Consider the following 15499-nt stretch of genomic DNA (forward strand, 5'->3'; position numbering starts at 1 on the left):
TTTCAAACTGGACTCAATTCCACCCCTACGGTTACTGCTTTAGAGTCTATTTTTTAAATGCAATTTTAGGGGTTTTGGTAATCGCCTTAAATGGAGAAAACCATTATGCAGCATTCACTTGACATTAGCCAAACTAGAAGAAGTATCAATTGATTTAAAAAAAAAAAATGTATGTACCTTGCCTTAGAAGTGATTTCTGGATAAAATTTTCTAGAGCTTATAATTCCATCCACCATGTGATCTAATATTGCCTATTTCTAAAGCATTTTACATAACTTTGCTGTACACTTAAACTAACATAACATTGTAAATCAAGTATACTCCAATAAAATTTTTTTTAAAAAGGCATTGTACAGGGCTTCCCTGGTGGCGCAGTGATTGAGAGTCTGCCTGCTGATGCAGGGGACATGGGTTCGTGCCCCGGTAATTGTACAGTTTAAATAATGCTCTTGCATACTTTCTCTTACTGCACTCCACAGTAACTCTAAGTTAGAACTTATACATTATCTCCATTTTCCAGATGAGAAAACAGAGGCTCAGGGAGGTCATAGGAGTTAAGTAGCAGAATCATCTGCTTACCATTTACTGACCTCCAGAGTGTGAAGTCTAGATCTGCCCTCCACCCCTGTGCTAACCGAGGTGTTCACTCATCGGCCCCTTGGATTTCCTAAGGACAGGGCAGCTCGGCGAGACTCCGGCAGCACCTGGCGCGCGCAGACCTACTCGGAGTGTGGCGGGGGTGGGTCGAAGGGAGGGACACGGGTGCAGGCAGCATGGGTCTCACAGGTACGTTTATTCATGCCCAAGGGCAGCGGGACTGCTGCAAGTCAACCCGATGTCCCACGTTCCCACAACACAGCCAGACCGACGTCCCATCCGAGGAGACCTTGTTAATGATGACCACGAGCAGGCTCAGGACTGGAAGCTTTTCAAAGAGAAGCACGACACAGATACAATTTAGCAGGAAAGGAACAAGCAGACTGCGGTTCATTATATAGGTATGTACTGACAAGCCAGAAGATGCAAAGGACAACTTTCAACATGATGGAGCACATGGAGGGTTATTTCTATACGGATGCACATGGAGGGTCTGTGGAATCAACATGGGCGTGCAGCTCACGTGCAGGCGCAAAGAGCAAGCAGCACGGAAATGTCTCCTCCCCAAGGTCAAGGGCCAGTCCTAAGTTTGCACGGGAATCAGATGACTAGAGTTTCACTGTCATTTGGAAGCGAAGTGAAGAAACGCCCAGCACTAGGGCACAAGTCTATGTGGTTCTTGCTTTCAAAACACGTTTTACAGGGCAGCCCACTGGCACAGCTAACTCCTGCTTGCCTACCGGTGGCACCAGCTAGCTCCGATCAATTCATTTCACTCCTGGAAGCTGTACTTGGCCCAAGGGGCGAGCAACGGTTTTTAACACACAGACTGTAGGGGGCAGAACTTCAGAGTCCGCTTCCAGCAGGCCAGTGCTCTCCACGTTCTGAAGTGCTCCTACTGCCTCTGCGTGCGTAGTGAACCACGCAGCAGCTTCAATTCACAACAGGGATATACCTTGTCCCAAGAAGGTACGACGGGGTTTTTTCATTCCCCACCCACTTTAAGAAGCAGAAATCTTACCTTTCAAGGCTTTACTTCTTTTATCTAAAATAAATGGAAAGAAAAATTGGCCATGTCAATGCTTTACAAAAATGCCTTTAGTCGACTCACTGTCGAAATCATCATTTGGCTGAAAAGTTCATAGCTTAGGCAAAGCTATTAAATGAAGCTTTCAGAAAATCGGAATTCCTATAGTGTCTCAAAGCCAAGAAGTGGTAAAAATTCTACCACAGGTGTTCTCTCAACAGTTAAATAGCCCTTCAGAATCTGCAGGACTCTTCACTCTCTACCAGATCCTAACCTCCAGTCCTGCAGTTTAAAGTTTCTCCTTTCTTTCCTCTTTCTAACCAATCGCTCATTCATACACAGTTGGGCCTCATCTCTGCTTCATTGAGAACCAAATGGTTACTCTGCCCCAATTTTTATTAAGGAAATATTTAAACGTTCAGATCGGTGGAAAAGGTACGGTAAAACACTACATACCATGACACTTCATCCCTAAATATTTTAACCTGCATCTCTTAAAACTAAGGACATCTCCTATGCATTCTAAATACCATTGCCACACCTAAGAAAATTAACAATTCCGATATCAAGGTCTTGTTCAAATTTCCTATCGCTGACATAGCTCTTACACTTCCCACATTTTAACAAAGGACCACCAGGGGTTCGGATGTTCACTCCTAGTTAAGAACCACAGCTTCTTTACAATATGAATTGTGATTCCTCTTGAAAGTAATTTTCTTCTTGACCTCCAACGAATCAAACACAAAGAAACTTACCAGCACTCCTGATTTTATAAACGATAAAAGCCATCAGCCCCATTCCTACCCAAATCTCCTGGTAAGCTTGGGTATAGTAGGGCTTCATGGGGATCCAAACATTCTTAATAAGGCTTTGAAGCATCTGAAAAGGAACACAGTGATAAATATTACCATGACTATTGTTTTAAACCTAATGGTAAGAAGTTTCCATTTATCAAGTTTGACCCTATTTCCCAAACTATTCAACAGGGAGCAGCCCCTATGCCAGACCTGCTACCCGAAGCCATTCCAACATCCACATGGGGACTCCCGCTCTCAACAGCTTTCCAAGCTCCACTCCCCTCTCACCATCCCCTGACCTTGGCCATCCGGGCACTCCTCACTTCACATTCCTCCGGCCCCAGAGCTCTCCCAGCCCGGGCTGTCCCACACTGTCATCAATGGTCCCCCTCTCCGAAGGCTATCGTCCACGAATGCCCCCAAATTATGCCAAGAATGACACACTTTTGAAGAAACTAGCATACCTGCATCACCACGTTAAGAACTGTTGGCGTTCAAAGCTGGGAAAGAACATGGTCAAGGCACGGTGACTTCCCTGTGACACTAACACCCAGGCTCGGGCTCACGTTCGTCAGCTGTGTCTCAGTCCTTCTTTTGTTTTGTTTGAATCTCAGCTGTACTGAGGCATAACTGACGTCTAAACTGTGAGTCATTTACGGTGTACACCACGGTGGTGACCTGATACCTGTGCTCAGTGCGTCTAGGCGATTAACACATCCATCACCTCACTTTTTTTTTTTTTGGAGAGAACTTTCACTTCTCTAAAGAGCCAGAGCATCTGGGAGAACAGTGTCCTTGGTAGAGGCAGCTCACGGGCCAAGACCCAAGGTCAGAACACGCTTGGGGTGGGAGCAACAGCGAGAAGGCCACTGCGGTCACTCAGATTCAAATCCTGGCTCTGTCACTTTCCAGCTAACTTAAACTGCCTCGGTTTCCTCATCTCTAAAACAGCACCCGCCTCAGAGGGCTGTTATGAAGATGGAGGAGTTGCTCTGTGTCAACTGCAGTATCTGCTGTCCTACGGCAAGTGCTCGTTACATGAAGTGTCATGGCTGGGCTAGTGGACAGAAGATGGCCAGGTCATACAGGGCCTTGGCGGCCACAGCAAAGAGCGCAGCTTTTATTCTCAGAATGTCATGCAAATTTAACAGCATTCATGAAGTGCTTTACTTGCTTATCTCCTGCACTACTTGGACATATCTGGCTGGACACAGTCGCCTGAGATCACCCAGCTGGATCTGCTCCTCATTACTGAGAATCTGCTCTGAGGCTTGGCTTCCAGCTCTTCCAAAGAGAGAACATACCCAGGCTGAGACCCAGGCCTGAAGGCTAGCCAGCCCCCTGAGTGACCCAGGAAGACGTGGCTGTGTCCCCCTCCTGGAACCCCTTGCAGACGTGTCTGCCCTCACATTTCCTGTCTTCAGGCAGTACCGGGATGCTCTGCCAGAGCGTACCGTTCCAAGAAACCAACAGCCCTGTCCTGAAAAGGCAGACGAGAGGATCCAAACAGGATGTGGAGGAAGCCTCTGGAAGCCCTGGACACGAAGAGATCAGAGGCACTGAGCAAATTCCTCTCCTCCCTGTGCCCAGCACTGACTGGGAAGGAAGACCAATGGGGTCGGAAGCCTGCGAATCCTAGGTTCCTACACCAGTTCAGCCTGTTTTGCCCTCGATCCTGGCAATGTCTTGAAGCTGTCATTTCAGAGGTTTCCCTTTCTGTGAAACAGGGATAGCTCCACCTGCCCCACTGGGCTCTCAAAGTAAAGGACCCCAACCTACTGCCTGGTGTGAAATAAAAACTCAGTAAATGATCGCAGCAAGAGCAGAAAGAATGTCTGCAAATGCCCAGCTGACTACAACAGTACTAAGCTCCTGAGAGTCTACGAGGAAGGACTTAAGAAGCTGAGAGCAAGGCCCAGGTCAGGTAGGGGCCTTAGAGCAAGGCCAGAAGAGGATCTAGAAGGAAAAGAGCAAAGCAAACTAGGAAGGTGTAAAGGAGGTAAGAAGGAGCCAAAGAAACTTCTGTTATCTCCATATTTTGCTCGGGGCCCAGGCCCCTGGTGTTGTCTTCTCACCTAGAATTACCCAAGAGTGCTTCAGGGTAGGTACACGGCAAATGCTTACCTCTCACCCCGCCTTTGGCCCAAGGCTGACATATCTGGCTGGACAAGCGACATGTTCCCAATGTTTACAAAATGAGGCCCCAGACTTTTTCTGCCTGAGTTCACTATTTGGCATCGTTTCCCAGCTGTGTGTGTTTTATTAGCGCCCATTCCTTCAAAGACCCATCCTATTCAAAGGCCAAGTGGGTGTCGGCTGTGTCCGTTTAAGTCTGCAAAGTGGTTGGTATGTTACATTAACAGCAAACTATCACCTGACCTTACACTGGAAACAGGAAACGTCTGACCCGTTGAGCCTCAGACCGGGCTTCACAGGCTGAGGTCCGTACAATTGCAATAACCTCCGATCCCGTTTTGGTCCCCGTTTCCCCCTCTCCCAAAGCCCTGTCACGTACAGTGTAGCTCCGAGAACAGTGTGCTTGCAAGGAAACTTGAGGTGTAAAGGAGAGAAGAGAGTGAACGTGGGGAAAGAGCTCTCGGCTTGGATCCTGACTCCATCACTAACCTGCCCTGTAAGCTCGGTTAGGTGGTTGAACCTCTCACGGCCAAAGGAAAAGGCGTAGCGCGGCCTCGACTAATAACAGCTAACCCCAGGACGACCTCCCTTTACAGTTTGGGGGACCCAAGTAAAAAGTGCGCGTGGGCAGGGAGAAGAGTTGGACCTCAAGGTCAGCGGGGATGGAGGTGTGGCCGCGGTGGGACCGGGGAGGCTCCCACCCGCTGCGGAGGCCACTCCGGGCCCCAGGTCGTCGCCGCCCGCGATCCGGCCCCTCACCGTACCGGCTACCCCGCGCCGAGCGCCGACCCCAGCCCCGCACTCACCTCGGCGAAAGACTAGCGCCTCAGCCAGCCCCGACTCAAAGCCGATGACTCGGAAAGGTCAGTGAACGCGCAGGCGCCACGCGGGGCCTGCCGGGAAGGCGGAAGGAGCGGCGTCGCCCTAGACCAGCGCGCCTCCCCCGGCCGCGCCTGCGCACCACAGCGCCCCCAGCGGCCGCCGGGGTTCGGCCGCCTGGAGGGTTGGGGGAGGGGACGTGGTGTGTGTGTGTGTGTGTGTGTGTGTGTGTGTGTGTGTGTGTGTGTGTGTGCGCGTGCGTGCGTGCGCGCGCGCGCGCGCGCCAATCACGTGACTTAACCATTCGTATTTGCCTGGGAGTGGGACTTTCAGTGCTGAAACTGAGAAGGTCTTGGACAAAGCCGACGAGCTGGTCTACCTGAAAAAGGGAATCTTTACCTGTGTTAAACGCAGAAAAGTTGCATCTCCCGTCTCTGATTTTCTTGCCATTTCTGTGTTAACATTTTTTGCTCTGCATATTTTTATGCATCAATTCTGTGCATCGTAATTCCACTCAACAGACAATCTAAAGACTTCCCCAGGCGTGCAAGACACTGGACCTAAAAGACGCAGGCTTTAAAAATAACCATGCTGGGACCTCCTGGTGGTGCAGTGGGTAAGACTCTGTGCTCCCAATGCAGGGGGCCGAGGTTCGACCCCTGCTCCTGGAACTAGATCCCACGTGCCTACCACAACTAAGAGTCCACATGCCACAACTAAGGGTTCGCATTGCCACAACCAAAAGATCCTGCATGCCGCAACTAACCGTGCCACAACGAAGATCCCCCAACTAAGACCCGTGCAGCCAAAATAAATAAATATTAAAAAATAAATAAAAATAACCATGCTTAATATGTGCAAGAAATTAAAAAACAAGACTGAAAATCTCAGCAGAAAACTGTAAACTGTAAAAAGTTAAACAAAAGAAAGCCACTTAGCTGACTTGAAAAAGAGCCCAATAGAAGTTGGATTGACTTAGCAACAGATTAGACAGTTGAAGAATTACTGAATTGGAGGCTGGGTTAGAAGAAACCATTCAGGAACACAGACAAAAGAGAAAGGAACAGCAAGAAAGTCTATCATAGGTGTAACTGGTGTCTTAGTATAACTGCCAATCTAGAATTCCATGCGTGAGGAAATTAGCATTCAGAACAGAAGGCGAAATGACATTTTGGGCCAACTAAGACTGAGGGAATGATCACCAGTAGGTCTGCAGATTAAAAAAAAAAATCAATGTTCATTATTCAGGCAGAAGGAAAGTGAGCTCAGAAGGAAGGATGGGGAGGGTGAAAGGAAGAGCAACAGACTTGGTCCTGCTTCGAAGTGAAGGGAGCTTAGGATCAAATGAAGCTGCATGCAACACTTGGAAAACTTAGGGTAGTGATGCTCAAAGTGTGGTCTCGGGGTACCCAAGGCCCCCGAGGGCCGCAACTGTTGTTTGTAATAATGGTAAGATGTTACTTGTCTTTTTCACTAGAATTCTCTCACAAGTGTATGGTGGAGTTTTCCAGAGGCTGTGTGGCTTGTGATGCCACAACAGAATAAGTACAAAAACAGGAGAATCCAGCTGTCTTCCATTATGGCAGACATTAGAGGTCTGTGAAAATGTAAGCGTCTTTTACTCTTCTCAAACACAAAAATTTGGGGGTAAATATAGTGACTTTTCATAATGATTCCCTTTAACATCAACTGGTTTTATTATCATCATTTTAAAATGAATTTAAGAAGTAAATAAAACATTTCTCAGTTGTAATCCCTAAATAAAGCAGATAGAACCCACGTAAACAAAAGCTCTGTAGGATCTTCAACAATTTTTTTCTTCAACAATTTTTTTTTTTTTTTTTTTTTTTTTTTTTTTTTTTTTGGGCGGGAGCGGTACGCGGGCCTCTCACTGTTGTGGCACTCTCCCGTTGTGGAGCACAGGCTCTGGACACGCAGGCTCAGCGGCCATGGCTCACGGGCCCAGCCGCTCCATGGCATGTGGGATCTTCCCGGACCGGGGCACGAACCCACGTCCCCTGCATCGGCAGGCGGACTCTCAACCACTGCGCCACCAGGGAAGCCCTCTTCAACAATTTTTAAGCATGTAAGTGGGTCCTGAGACAAGGACAAGGTTTGAGAAACACTGTCTTAGAAAAAGAATGTTTTAGACTTATAATGAGCTAGAAAACCACAGAGGACAATAAGCACTTAGGAAGAACCTAAGGAAGAGCATCAGCACTGTAAAGCTATTTCAAGACAAACCTTTTAAACTTCAAACTCGACCTGAGAGCAGCAGAATTTTAACGTCCTCAGTTGTTAATCCAGCGTAGCCCATGAAAAACACATGTTCAAAGAAAACAATGTTTAAAGAAAGGGTCATCCCAGCAGATTAATTCAAAATGCAAAATGCTGTATTTTGTGGCTGGGAAGGTCACTGAAGATATGAAGGTATTTTGGGCAAAGCTCCTCCCACTTCAGAGCATCAACATCACTTGGAATTGCTCTCAGCTGTTTTCCCTTTGGGCCTGCAGCTCCAACTGCCCTGGGGATGCAAATATGTGAAACCTCCGCCAAGGCCCGCTCCGTGGCCTTCCCCTTTGCTCTAGCCTAGATGTCTACATGCCTATACGGAACTATGAAGCTGCCTCTTTTTAACTGTGGACTTTGGGCAGGAATGCCAGATGAGCTGGGCCAGATGACTAAAGAGCACCAAGAACCACTCATGAAATGAAGGGGCTCGAAGCCATTTACTCTGTCACGACACCGAACGTCAACCAGTGTTTCGTCTGGAAAGTGGCAGTTAAATGACAACGCATTTCGAAACTGAAGAAGCATCAAGACGGTGTCCTTCAACTGCAGTTAAAAACTCAAACCTCAGGAGGACCGAAGGAGGTAGTAAGCCAAAAGGATCAAAGAACAGAAAAAGCCCTTCAGAAAACATCTGCGTGAAAGGCACTTTCTTCAGAAAAAGAGCCACTTCCACTTAGAAGCACTCACTGTAACATCAACAGAGGAAGGTCGTGTGGGAACAGTACCGCGCTAGGAAACGCAGTGGGACTTGCAGAGCCGTTTGAAGTGGCTTTGGCCTATCTTGTGAAATTCAGAACATGTGCTAGCCTTCACAAAATGGATGAAGTTGCAGTATTTTCCAACCAATGCTGAATGACATACTGAGAGTCTAAATGACTTTATGATCACATTTTTTTACTTATTGAAAAATATGTTCTTTTCTCCTTGCCAAAAAAATGTGCGTGTGAGGGGGACTTTTGAAGCCTGCACTATTTGGAACAGTCAAAATACGAGGCCCAGGGCTCGTAATACATCAGTGGTGTGGCCAAGACAGGGCCTGGGACTTCTAGCTCAGTACCATACTGGGTTTGTTTTTTGTAAGAAACCAATAGCTCAACCCGGCCTAGTCTGACTTCTCTCTGCACTGTTGTCAGGCTGACCTCCTATCTGCCACTCTTTGGGCATTTTCCAGTGTTTAACTGATTGGCCCTCACGCTGTTGACCAGTGCCATGCTCTGGATGCCTCCCACCTGTTTCTTCACAGGGCTCTTTCCTCTGAGCCCGCACTGTGCCAGACACTGCACTGGGCACTGACGGTGTGAAGGTGGGCAGGCAGTAACGTCACTCTTCTGATTCTCCCTGTTGCCTTTCTTCCTTTGTATATCTTTACTGGATTTTTCCTCTCTGACCCTTCTTTCAGGCTGCTTCCTAATTTCTGTCTACCTTCACTCGCTCTGCCCTGGACCATTTCAGCTGCTCCCAGGGTGGTTTTAACCACCATCCGTTTGCTGATGACCTCCAAATGCGAACCTCTCACCACCTGTTTCTGTCTAGCTGTGGGGAGGACACCACCGCTGAGACGTGGATTTAGGAAGGAAGGAAGGAAGGAAGATGAACTCAGTTTAGTCAAGATCTCGCCCCACTGAACTTCTTCCAGATCCTCAATTCAGCCAGCAGGGCCACCTGCCTTTAGGCCTTCATCAGCGGACTACCTCCCCCTCCGAGTCCTCTTTCGCCGAGCTTGTTCCTGGTTCTTCTGCAGGTTTCCACTTAGGTGTCATTTTCTCCAAGAAGCCTTCCCCCAGTTCCTTGCTCCCTTCCCCAAATTAGGTGCAAGGTGTCCCAGGTTAGCAGGCTCTGGTTTGCCTTCCATCTTCTCCATGCTGAGGTCTATTACCACGACCCTGCACTGGGCCAGGCGCACAGCTGGTGCTCAATAAACGTCTGTCCCGTGTTGGCCCAGAGCGCCCACCAAGCCTCAGCTGGAGTAGCCCTCAAAGCGGGAGATTGGAGAGAGACTGGAGGCCTTGTTCTTGCACATCCCGGGTTCGCTGATGCTGGGCCGCGCCCCCAGACGGCCGAGGGGCCCTGAGGGACTCGTTTTGCCAACTTCGGTACCTGGCGGCCGACCCCCATCGGCCGGACTTCGGCGTCGCTGACGCGCAAGCGCTCCCGGCAGGCTTCACACGGCGCAGCGGGGCGGGGCGGGGCCGGTGGCACAAGGTCAGGGTGGCGCGTGGGGCGCGTGGCGCGTGTGGGGCGCTCTGATTGGAGGGCTTGCGGCAGGGCGGGGCCAGGCGCGGACGCCGGCCTGTGAGCATGTTGCGCAAGCTCACCCTCGACCAGATCAATGACTGGTTCACCATCGGCAAGATGGTGACCAATGTGGAGCTGCTGGGCTCGCCGCCCGCCCTCCCGGCCGAGGTGGCCCGGGATGAGGCGCAGCGCAGGGACGTGGGCCATGAGGCCCCGGCTCCGGCCCAGGCCCAGGCCCAGGCCAGGCTGGTGCCGCCCGGGAGGTAAGGAGGCTGGGGGGGAGAGACGGGGGCGGGCGCAGGTGCGGGCCTGGGCAACGAGGACCTAGGCCTCCCCGACCCCGCATGACCCTGTCGCTGGCCTCGGCTGCTCTGGTGAGATGTCTGGCCGTCCCAGAGTGAGCTGGCCGCCAAGCAAGCCCCACCCCATGGCTCGGGCCAGGTTAACTTCTCCCTCCCAGAAGTGGAGCCGCTCCAGAGTTTGGTTCAGTTTAAAAGCTTTTTATCGGTAGGCTTTATTTATTTACTTTTTAGAGCAATTTAAGTTTATGGAGAAATTGAACAGAAAGTAGAGCCCCATGTACCTCCTGCTCCCCGAACAGTTTCTCTCATTGTCAGCATCTAGCTTTACTGTGGTATGTTTATTATTATTAACTAAATCAGTCGATAGGACGAGGGTTCATTCTTTTTTTTGTTGTTGTTGCTGTACGCGGGCCTCTCACCGCTGTGGCCTCTCCCGTTGCGGAGCACAGGCTCCGGACGTGCAGGCTCAGCGGCCATGGCTCACGGGCCCAGCCGCTCCGCGGCATGTGGGATCTTCCCGGACCGGGGCACGAACCCGTGTCCCCCGCATCGGCAGGCGGACTCGCAACCACTGCGCCACCAGGGAAGCCCTCCTCCATGTCTTTTTAGGGCTTGGTAGCTCGTTTCTTTTTAGTGCTGAATAATATTCCATTGTCTGGATGCACCACGGCCCGATCACCACTGAAGAATATCTCGGTGGCTTCCAAGTTTTGGCAGTTATAAATAAAGCTGCTGTAAACATTCTTGTGCAGGTTTTTGTGGGCTCAGAAGTTTCGGCGCATTTGGGTAAATACCAAGGAGCACTAATGCTGGATCTTTGTTCAGTTTTATTAGTGCTTCTCCTCCCATTATTCCTTGACTTGGGTGCTGTCAGTTAATCTATTCACATCATTTTAGTGGAAATAAGGCAAGAGGATGCCTATATTTGTAGGAGACCGAGACCTGGTGAGTAGAAACACCTGCTCCCTCTTTAAAGAAGGTCAGTGTGGAAGTATCCCCTGCTTGGGGTATCTGCATCACTGCTTGGCCTCTTCCCCCCGAGTTCAACACCCTTTACCATTGAGAGGGTGGTTTTGATTTTAATTTTTTTTAAGTTACCATTGTGCATTGCCCCCAGCCTTCACCCCCATTTGGTCTAGTGGATGGACTCAAGAGTCTGAGCCAAGGTCTCATGGGTTGTTTCGAGCCTTTGTAAAGTCAAGTGCAACTTGGGATCGTAGGTAAATTTGTTTCTTGGAGGCAGGGAGGGGACAGAGAGACTCTGGTACAGCTTTAGAGTGGCTGTTTTGTTTACGTTTTCACACAATTTGTTTCCTTTAATTACTCTGGCGAATGATCCCTTAGATCCGCCCCCTGCCCCCACTCCCCTGCTTGCTCCGTACTTAATGGGCAGAACAGTATTGCTTTTAAATGACTCACTGTGGTACTGAAGTAAGCTATTATTGACCTTGTCAGAAACGACAAGCATGGATTTAAATGTCCTTTTAACTTCCTGGACCCTTAATGCTCATCTAATGCCAGAGTCTCTAGCAAATTGTAGGCACTCAGTTAAATATAGCTATATTATTTAATCCTCAAAACAACCCCTTGAGGTTGCTGGCATTACCTTGATTTTATAGATTAGGAAACACACTTGGGTGGTAAAGTGACTTGCCTGGTTTCCAGGAATAAATGGTCAAGGTAGGTAGAATGACTTCCTCCCCCACCCCTAAAAGATATCCACTGGAACCTGTGAGCATTTTATATAACGTGGCAAAAGGGATTTTGCAGATGTAATTAAGGTTACAGATCCTGAAATAGGGAGATTACCTGGATTATCTAATCAAATGAGCTCTTAAAAGCAGAGACCTTTTCTGGGTAGAGTCAGGGATTTGAAACTTGAAAGGGACTTGACTGGTCATTGTTAGAGGGGCCACATGGAAAGCTTGAGAAGGAATGTGGGCAGCTAAGAGCAAAGACTGGATCCTGGCTGACAGCCAGCAAGGAAATGGGGACCTCGGTTCTACAACTTCAAGGAACTGAATTTGGCCAACGACCTGAATGAGCCTCCAGCTTAGGGAATGCAGCCCTGCCAACACCTTGATTTTGGCCTTGTGGGACCCTAGACAGAGGACCCAGTTGGGTCCACCTGGACTTGTGATTTACAGAAACTGAGAGATAATGAATTTGTGTTGTTTTAATCTGCTGAACTTGTGGTGACTTGCGGCAGCAGCAGGAAACTAATACAGTGGTAGAGCTGGGATTCAGACTTAGATGAGCTGACCATGAAGCTGTTGCAGCTACAGTGCCTGGCAGACGACGGCTGCTCAGAGGCTTGTTGAATGATGTCTTCCCAGTGAAGGAGAGTTTTTTTAAAAATAAATTTATTTATTTAATTTATTTATTTTTGGCTGCGTTGGGTCCTCATTGCTACATGTGGGCTGCTCTAGTTGCAGCGAGTGGGGGCTACTCTTCATTGCAGTGCGCGGGCTTCTCATTGCGGTGGCTTCTCTTGTTGCGGAGCATGGGCTCTAGGTGCGCGGGCTTCAGTAGTTGTGGCACGTGGGCTCAGTAGTTGTGGCTCGCGGGCTCTAGAGCGCAGGCTCAGGAGTTGTGGTGCAGCGGGCTTAGTTGCTCTGCGGCATGTGGGATCTTCCTGGACCAGGGCTCGAACCTGTATCCCCTGCATTGGAGGGCGGATTCTTAACCACTGTGCCACCAGGGAAGCCCTGAAGGAGAGTTTTGATGTTGGTGAGAAAACATTCGATGTAGGGGAAGGCAGGCTTTATAGGTATAGGGTATCGCATAATGAAAAGGTATTTGAGAGGAACAGTCACTCAGGTGGGAAGATTAGCTTGCATTGCGTCCCCGGAGTCCAGTCTGTGGGTGCTGTTAAATCAGCTTAATGAGTCATATGAGTTGTGACCAAAAAAAGAGCAATAGAAAATACCAGACTGTATCATGGTAGTTCAAATAAGAATTGCTCTGTGAGATGGACCTGTGTCTGTGTGGTGAGTACAGAGTCACAATGTGAGTTTCTTTCTGAAAGAAAGCCCTGCTTGAGTTCCTGTGGTGAGAAGTGAGCCGGGACCAGGAGTTGGGATGGGTGGTAAAGTGAGTAGGGGTAGTTGAATGGTTTGCAAATGATATATTCAGTGATCCTATGAATTTCTTCCCGTCTTGTTTTCCACATGTTATTGTATTTTCGCTCCTTTGTGCTGATTGTGGGGTATGCTTTCCCTTTTTTCTTTTTCTTTTGGCTGTGCTGGGTCTTCGTTGCAGGCTTCTCTCTAGTTGTGGTGCGTGGGTTTCGTTGCCCTGCAGCATGTGGGATCTTAGTTTCCCGACCAGGGATTGAACCCGTGTCCCCTGCGTTGGAAGGCAGATTCTTAATCACTGCACCACCAGGGAAGTCCTGGGGTATGCTTTCTTTTATTTTTACATTCCTGTTTCTTCACCTTGGCATATGAAAAAGAGAAACTTAGTGGCTGTGTTAGGCTGTTGTGTTTTCCTCCAGGGTTGTCTGTGCCAGCTTTCCTTTGGAATGCAGGGCATGGTCCTCAGATTGTGGCTGGCAGCCTCGCTGCAATCCCGTTGCCCTTCTGCCCAGTGTTGCTTTCTTTGTGTGTGGACTTCCCTCTGTCTTCCTAACTCACGCGAACTCCTGGGCTCATGACAGTCTTGCTTAATTCTCGCTTTGACCTCTTTGACTCTCCAGTACCTTAAAATGTACTTTGTCACAGAGAAACTCCACTACAGAAAGCTTTCCAATCGCTTTTAAAAAGCATCTGGTGATGCTGTTACCCAGTTTCCTTTTTTGTTAATTTCACGTTTCCTTCTTGAAATGTCTTACTGTAAGCTGAATGCCTGCTGCGTTGGGCATTGTGTCAGGTGACGCAGGCAGTACAAGCAATCTCACTCCTTCTGACAGACGAGGCAAGTTCCATCTTATAGCTGAGGAAGTCAAGGATCAGGTAAGTTGAGAAACTTATCCCAGCCCATGTGTCTGTTATGTTGTACAATGGGTGTATTTGACTCCAAAGCATGTGACTTTTTCCTTTTTGCCTTGTCTTTCAGTATTTAGGCCTTCCCTAGATGGTAGTATTTGCTTGTGTTACCCTCCAAGGAGTTCTGTTTTCTGTTCACCCACAAAAGTCCATGTTTTTTAAAAACCTTTGTCTGTTTAACAGATTTAGTCTATTAGGTAATTTTCCCATCAATTGAAAAACTATTTGAGTGTCTATTCTGTATCTACCACGTGCAGCTGGAGTAGAGGGATTGAGAGGGAGGGAGGACATGAAGTCAGAGAGGCAGCAGGGTGCCAGGTCAAGAGTTCCTTGTTCAGTCTCCTGCTTCATCTTTGACATCGGGGAGCCCACTGGAGGGCGCTTGGAGATTTTGGGCATAGCTGCCACGTGTGGTCTCCGCTCTGACAGGGTCACTGCCAGTTGAATGAATGAAGGGGGCCCAGGGCAGAAACAGGGAGGTCAGGTATCAACTTTATGTGTAAACTTGGTTGCACCATGGTGCCCAGATATTTGGTCAAACATTACTCTGGGTCTTTCAGTGAAGATATTTTTTGGATAGAATTAACATTTAAATAGGCGGATTTTGAGTAAAGCAGGTTAACCTCCATAATGTGGGTGAGCCTCATGCAATCAGTTTATGGCCTGAATAGAACAAAGACTGATCTCCCCTGAGCAAGAAGGAATTCTGCCAACAAACTCCCTTTAGACCCAGACTGCAACTGACCTGGGTCTCCAGCACATTTTGGACTTGCACCTCTACAATTGTGTAAGCTAATACCTTAAAACTAATCTCTGTATATACAGATGTCCTGTTGGTTCTGTTTCTTTGGAGAACCCTTACTAATACATCATCCAAGCAAGAGAGGGGGCGGTGGTTTAGACCAGGACAGTAGCAGTGGAGGTGGTAAGCGATGGTGGAGTTCAGGGTATATTACTAAGAGGCAGGAACTTTGTAGCTGGATCAGGTATAGAATAGGAATGGGGAAGCAGTCACGGGTGACACCAAGGTTTCTGGCTGAGCATTTGGAAGGTGTTGCCATCCACTGAGAAAGGCCAGACCGCAGGAAGAGCTGGTTTTGGGGGAATACGAGGTGTTTGATTTTGAACATGGTAACTCTGAAAATCCTGTTAGATAACAGTAAGTGCATGAATCGAGGAAAGAAGTCTGGTTATGGAGCTAGATGTTTGGGAGTTTAAGGCTTTGAGGCCAATGAGACGAGACCACCCAGGCTCTGGGTGATGGGGCCTGGTGGGTGAGTGCAGAGAGAGGGGAGGTCTAAGGACCCA

General features: G+C 48.7%; 1 protein-coding gene across 2 annotated transcripts; it reads right to left on the bottom strand.

The window, feature by feature from the left end:
• Positions 1–773: 773 nt before the first annotated feature.
• ATP5MJ (ATP synthase membrane subunit j) lies at positions 774–5447 on the bottom strand. Of its 2 annotated transcripts, XM_024758803.1 has the most exons (5): positions 5364–5446; positions 3831–3956; positions 2380–2503; positions 1619–1642; positions 774–925 (listed from the first exon to the last, which is right to left on the bottom strand). In XM_024758803.1, exons 3-5 carry the CDS (start codon positions 2501–2503, stop codon positions 891–893), a joined length of 183 nt encoding a protein of 60 aa, XP_024614571.1. In that variant the 5' UTR covers positions 3831–3956; positions 5364–5446; the 3' UTR covers positions 774–890. The 2 variants fall into 2 exon arrangements, with proteins under 2 accessions (XP_024614571.1, XP_024614562.1); XM_024758794.1 differs by lacking the exon at positions 3831–3956 and having other exon boundaries at positions 5364–5447.
• Between the last annotated feature and the right edge of the window lie 10052 nt (positions 5448–15499).

The sequence above is a fragment of the Neophocaena asiaeorientalis genome, unplaced genomic scaffold, assembly GCF_003031525.2.
Source record: "Neophocaena asiaeorientalis asiaeorientalis breed wild unplaced genomic scaffold, Neophocaena_asiaeorientalis_V1.1 scaffold476, whole genome shotgun sequence".
Classification (NCBI taxonomy): Eukaryota; Metazoa; Chordata; class Mammalia; order Artiodactyla; family Phocoenidae; genus Neophocaena; species Neophocaena asiaeorientalis.

Excerpts from the sequence above, each read along its gene's own strand:
- ATP5MJ (XM_024758794.1), bottom strand. The coding sequence starts at position 2,503 with ATGCTTCAAAGCCTTATTAAGAATGTTTGGATCCCCATGAAGCCCTAC. Across the intron at positions 1,643-2,379 it reads TTATAAAATCAGGAGTGCTG|ATAAAAGAAGTAAAGCCTTG; the intron begins GTAAGTTTCTTT and ends CATTTATTTTAG. Across the intron at positions 926-1,618 it reads AAGAAGTAAAGCCTTGAAAG|CTTCCAGTCCTGAGCCTGCT; the intron begins GTAAGATTTCTG and ends CTCTTTGAAAAG.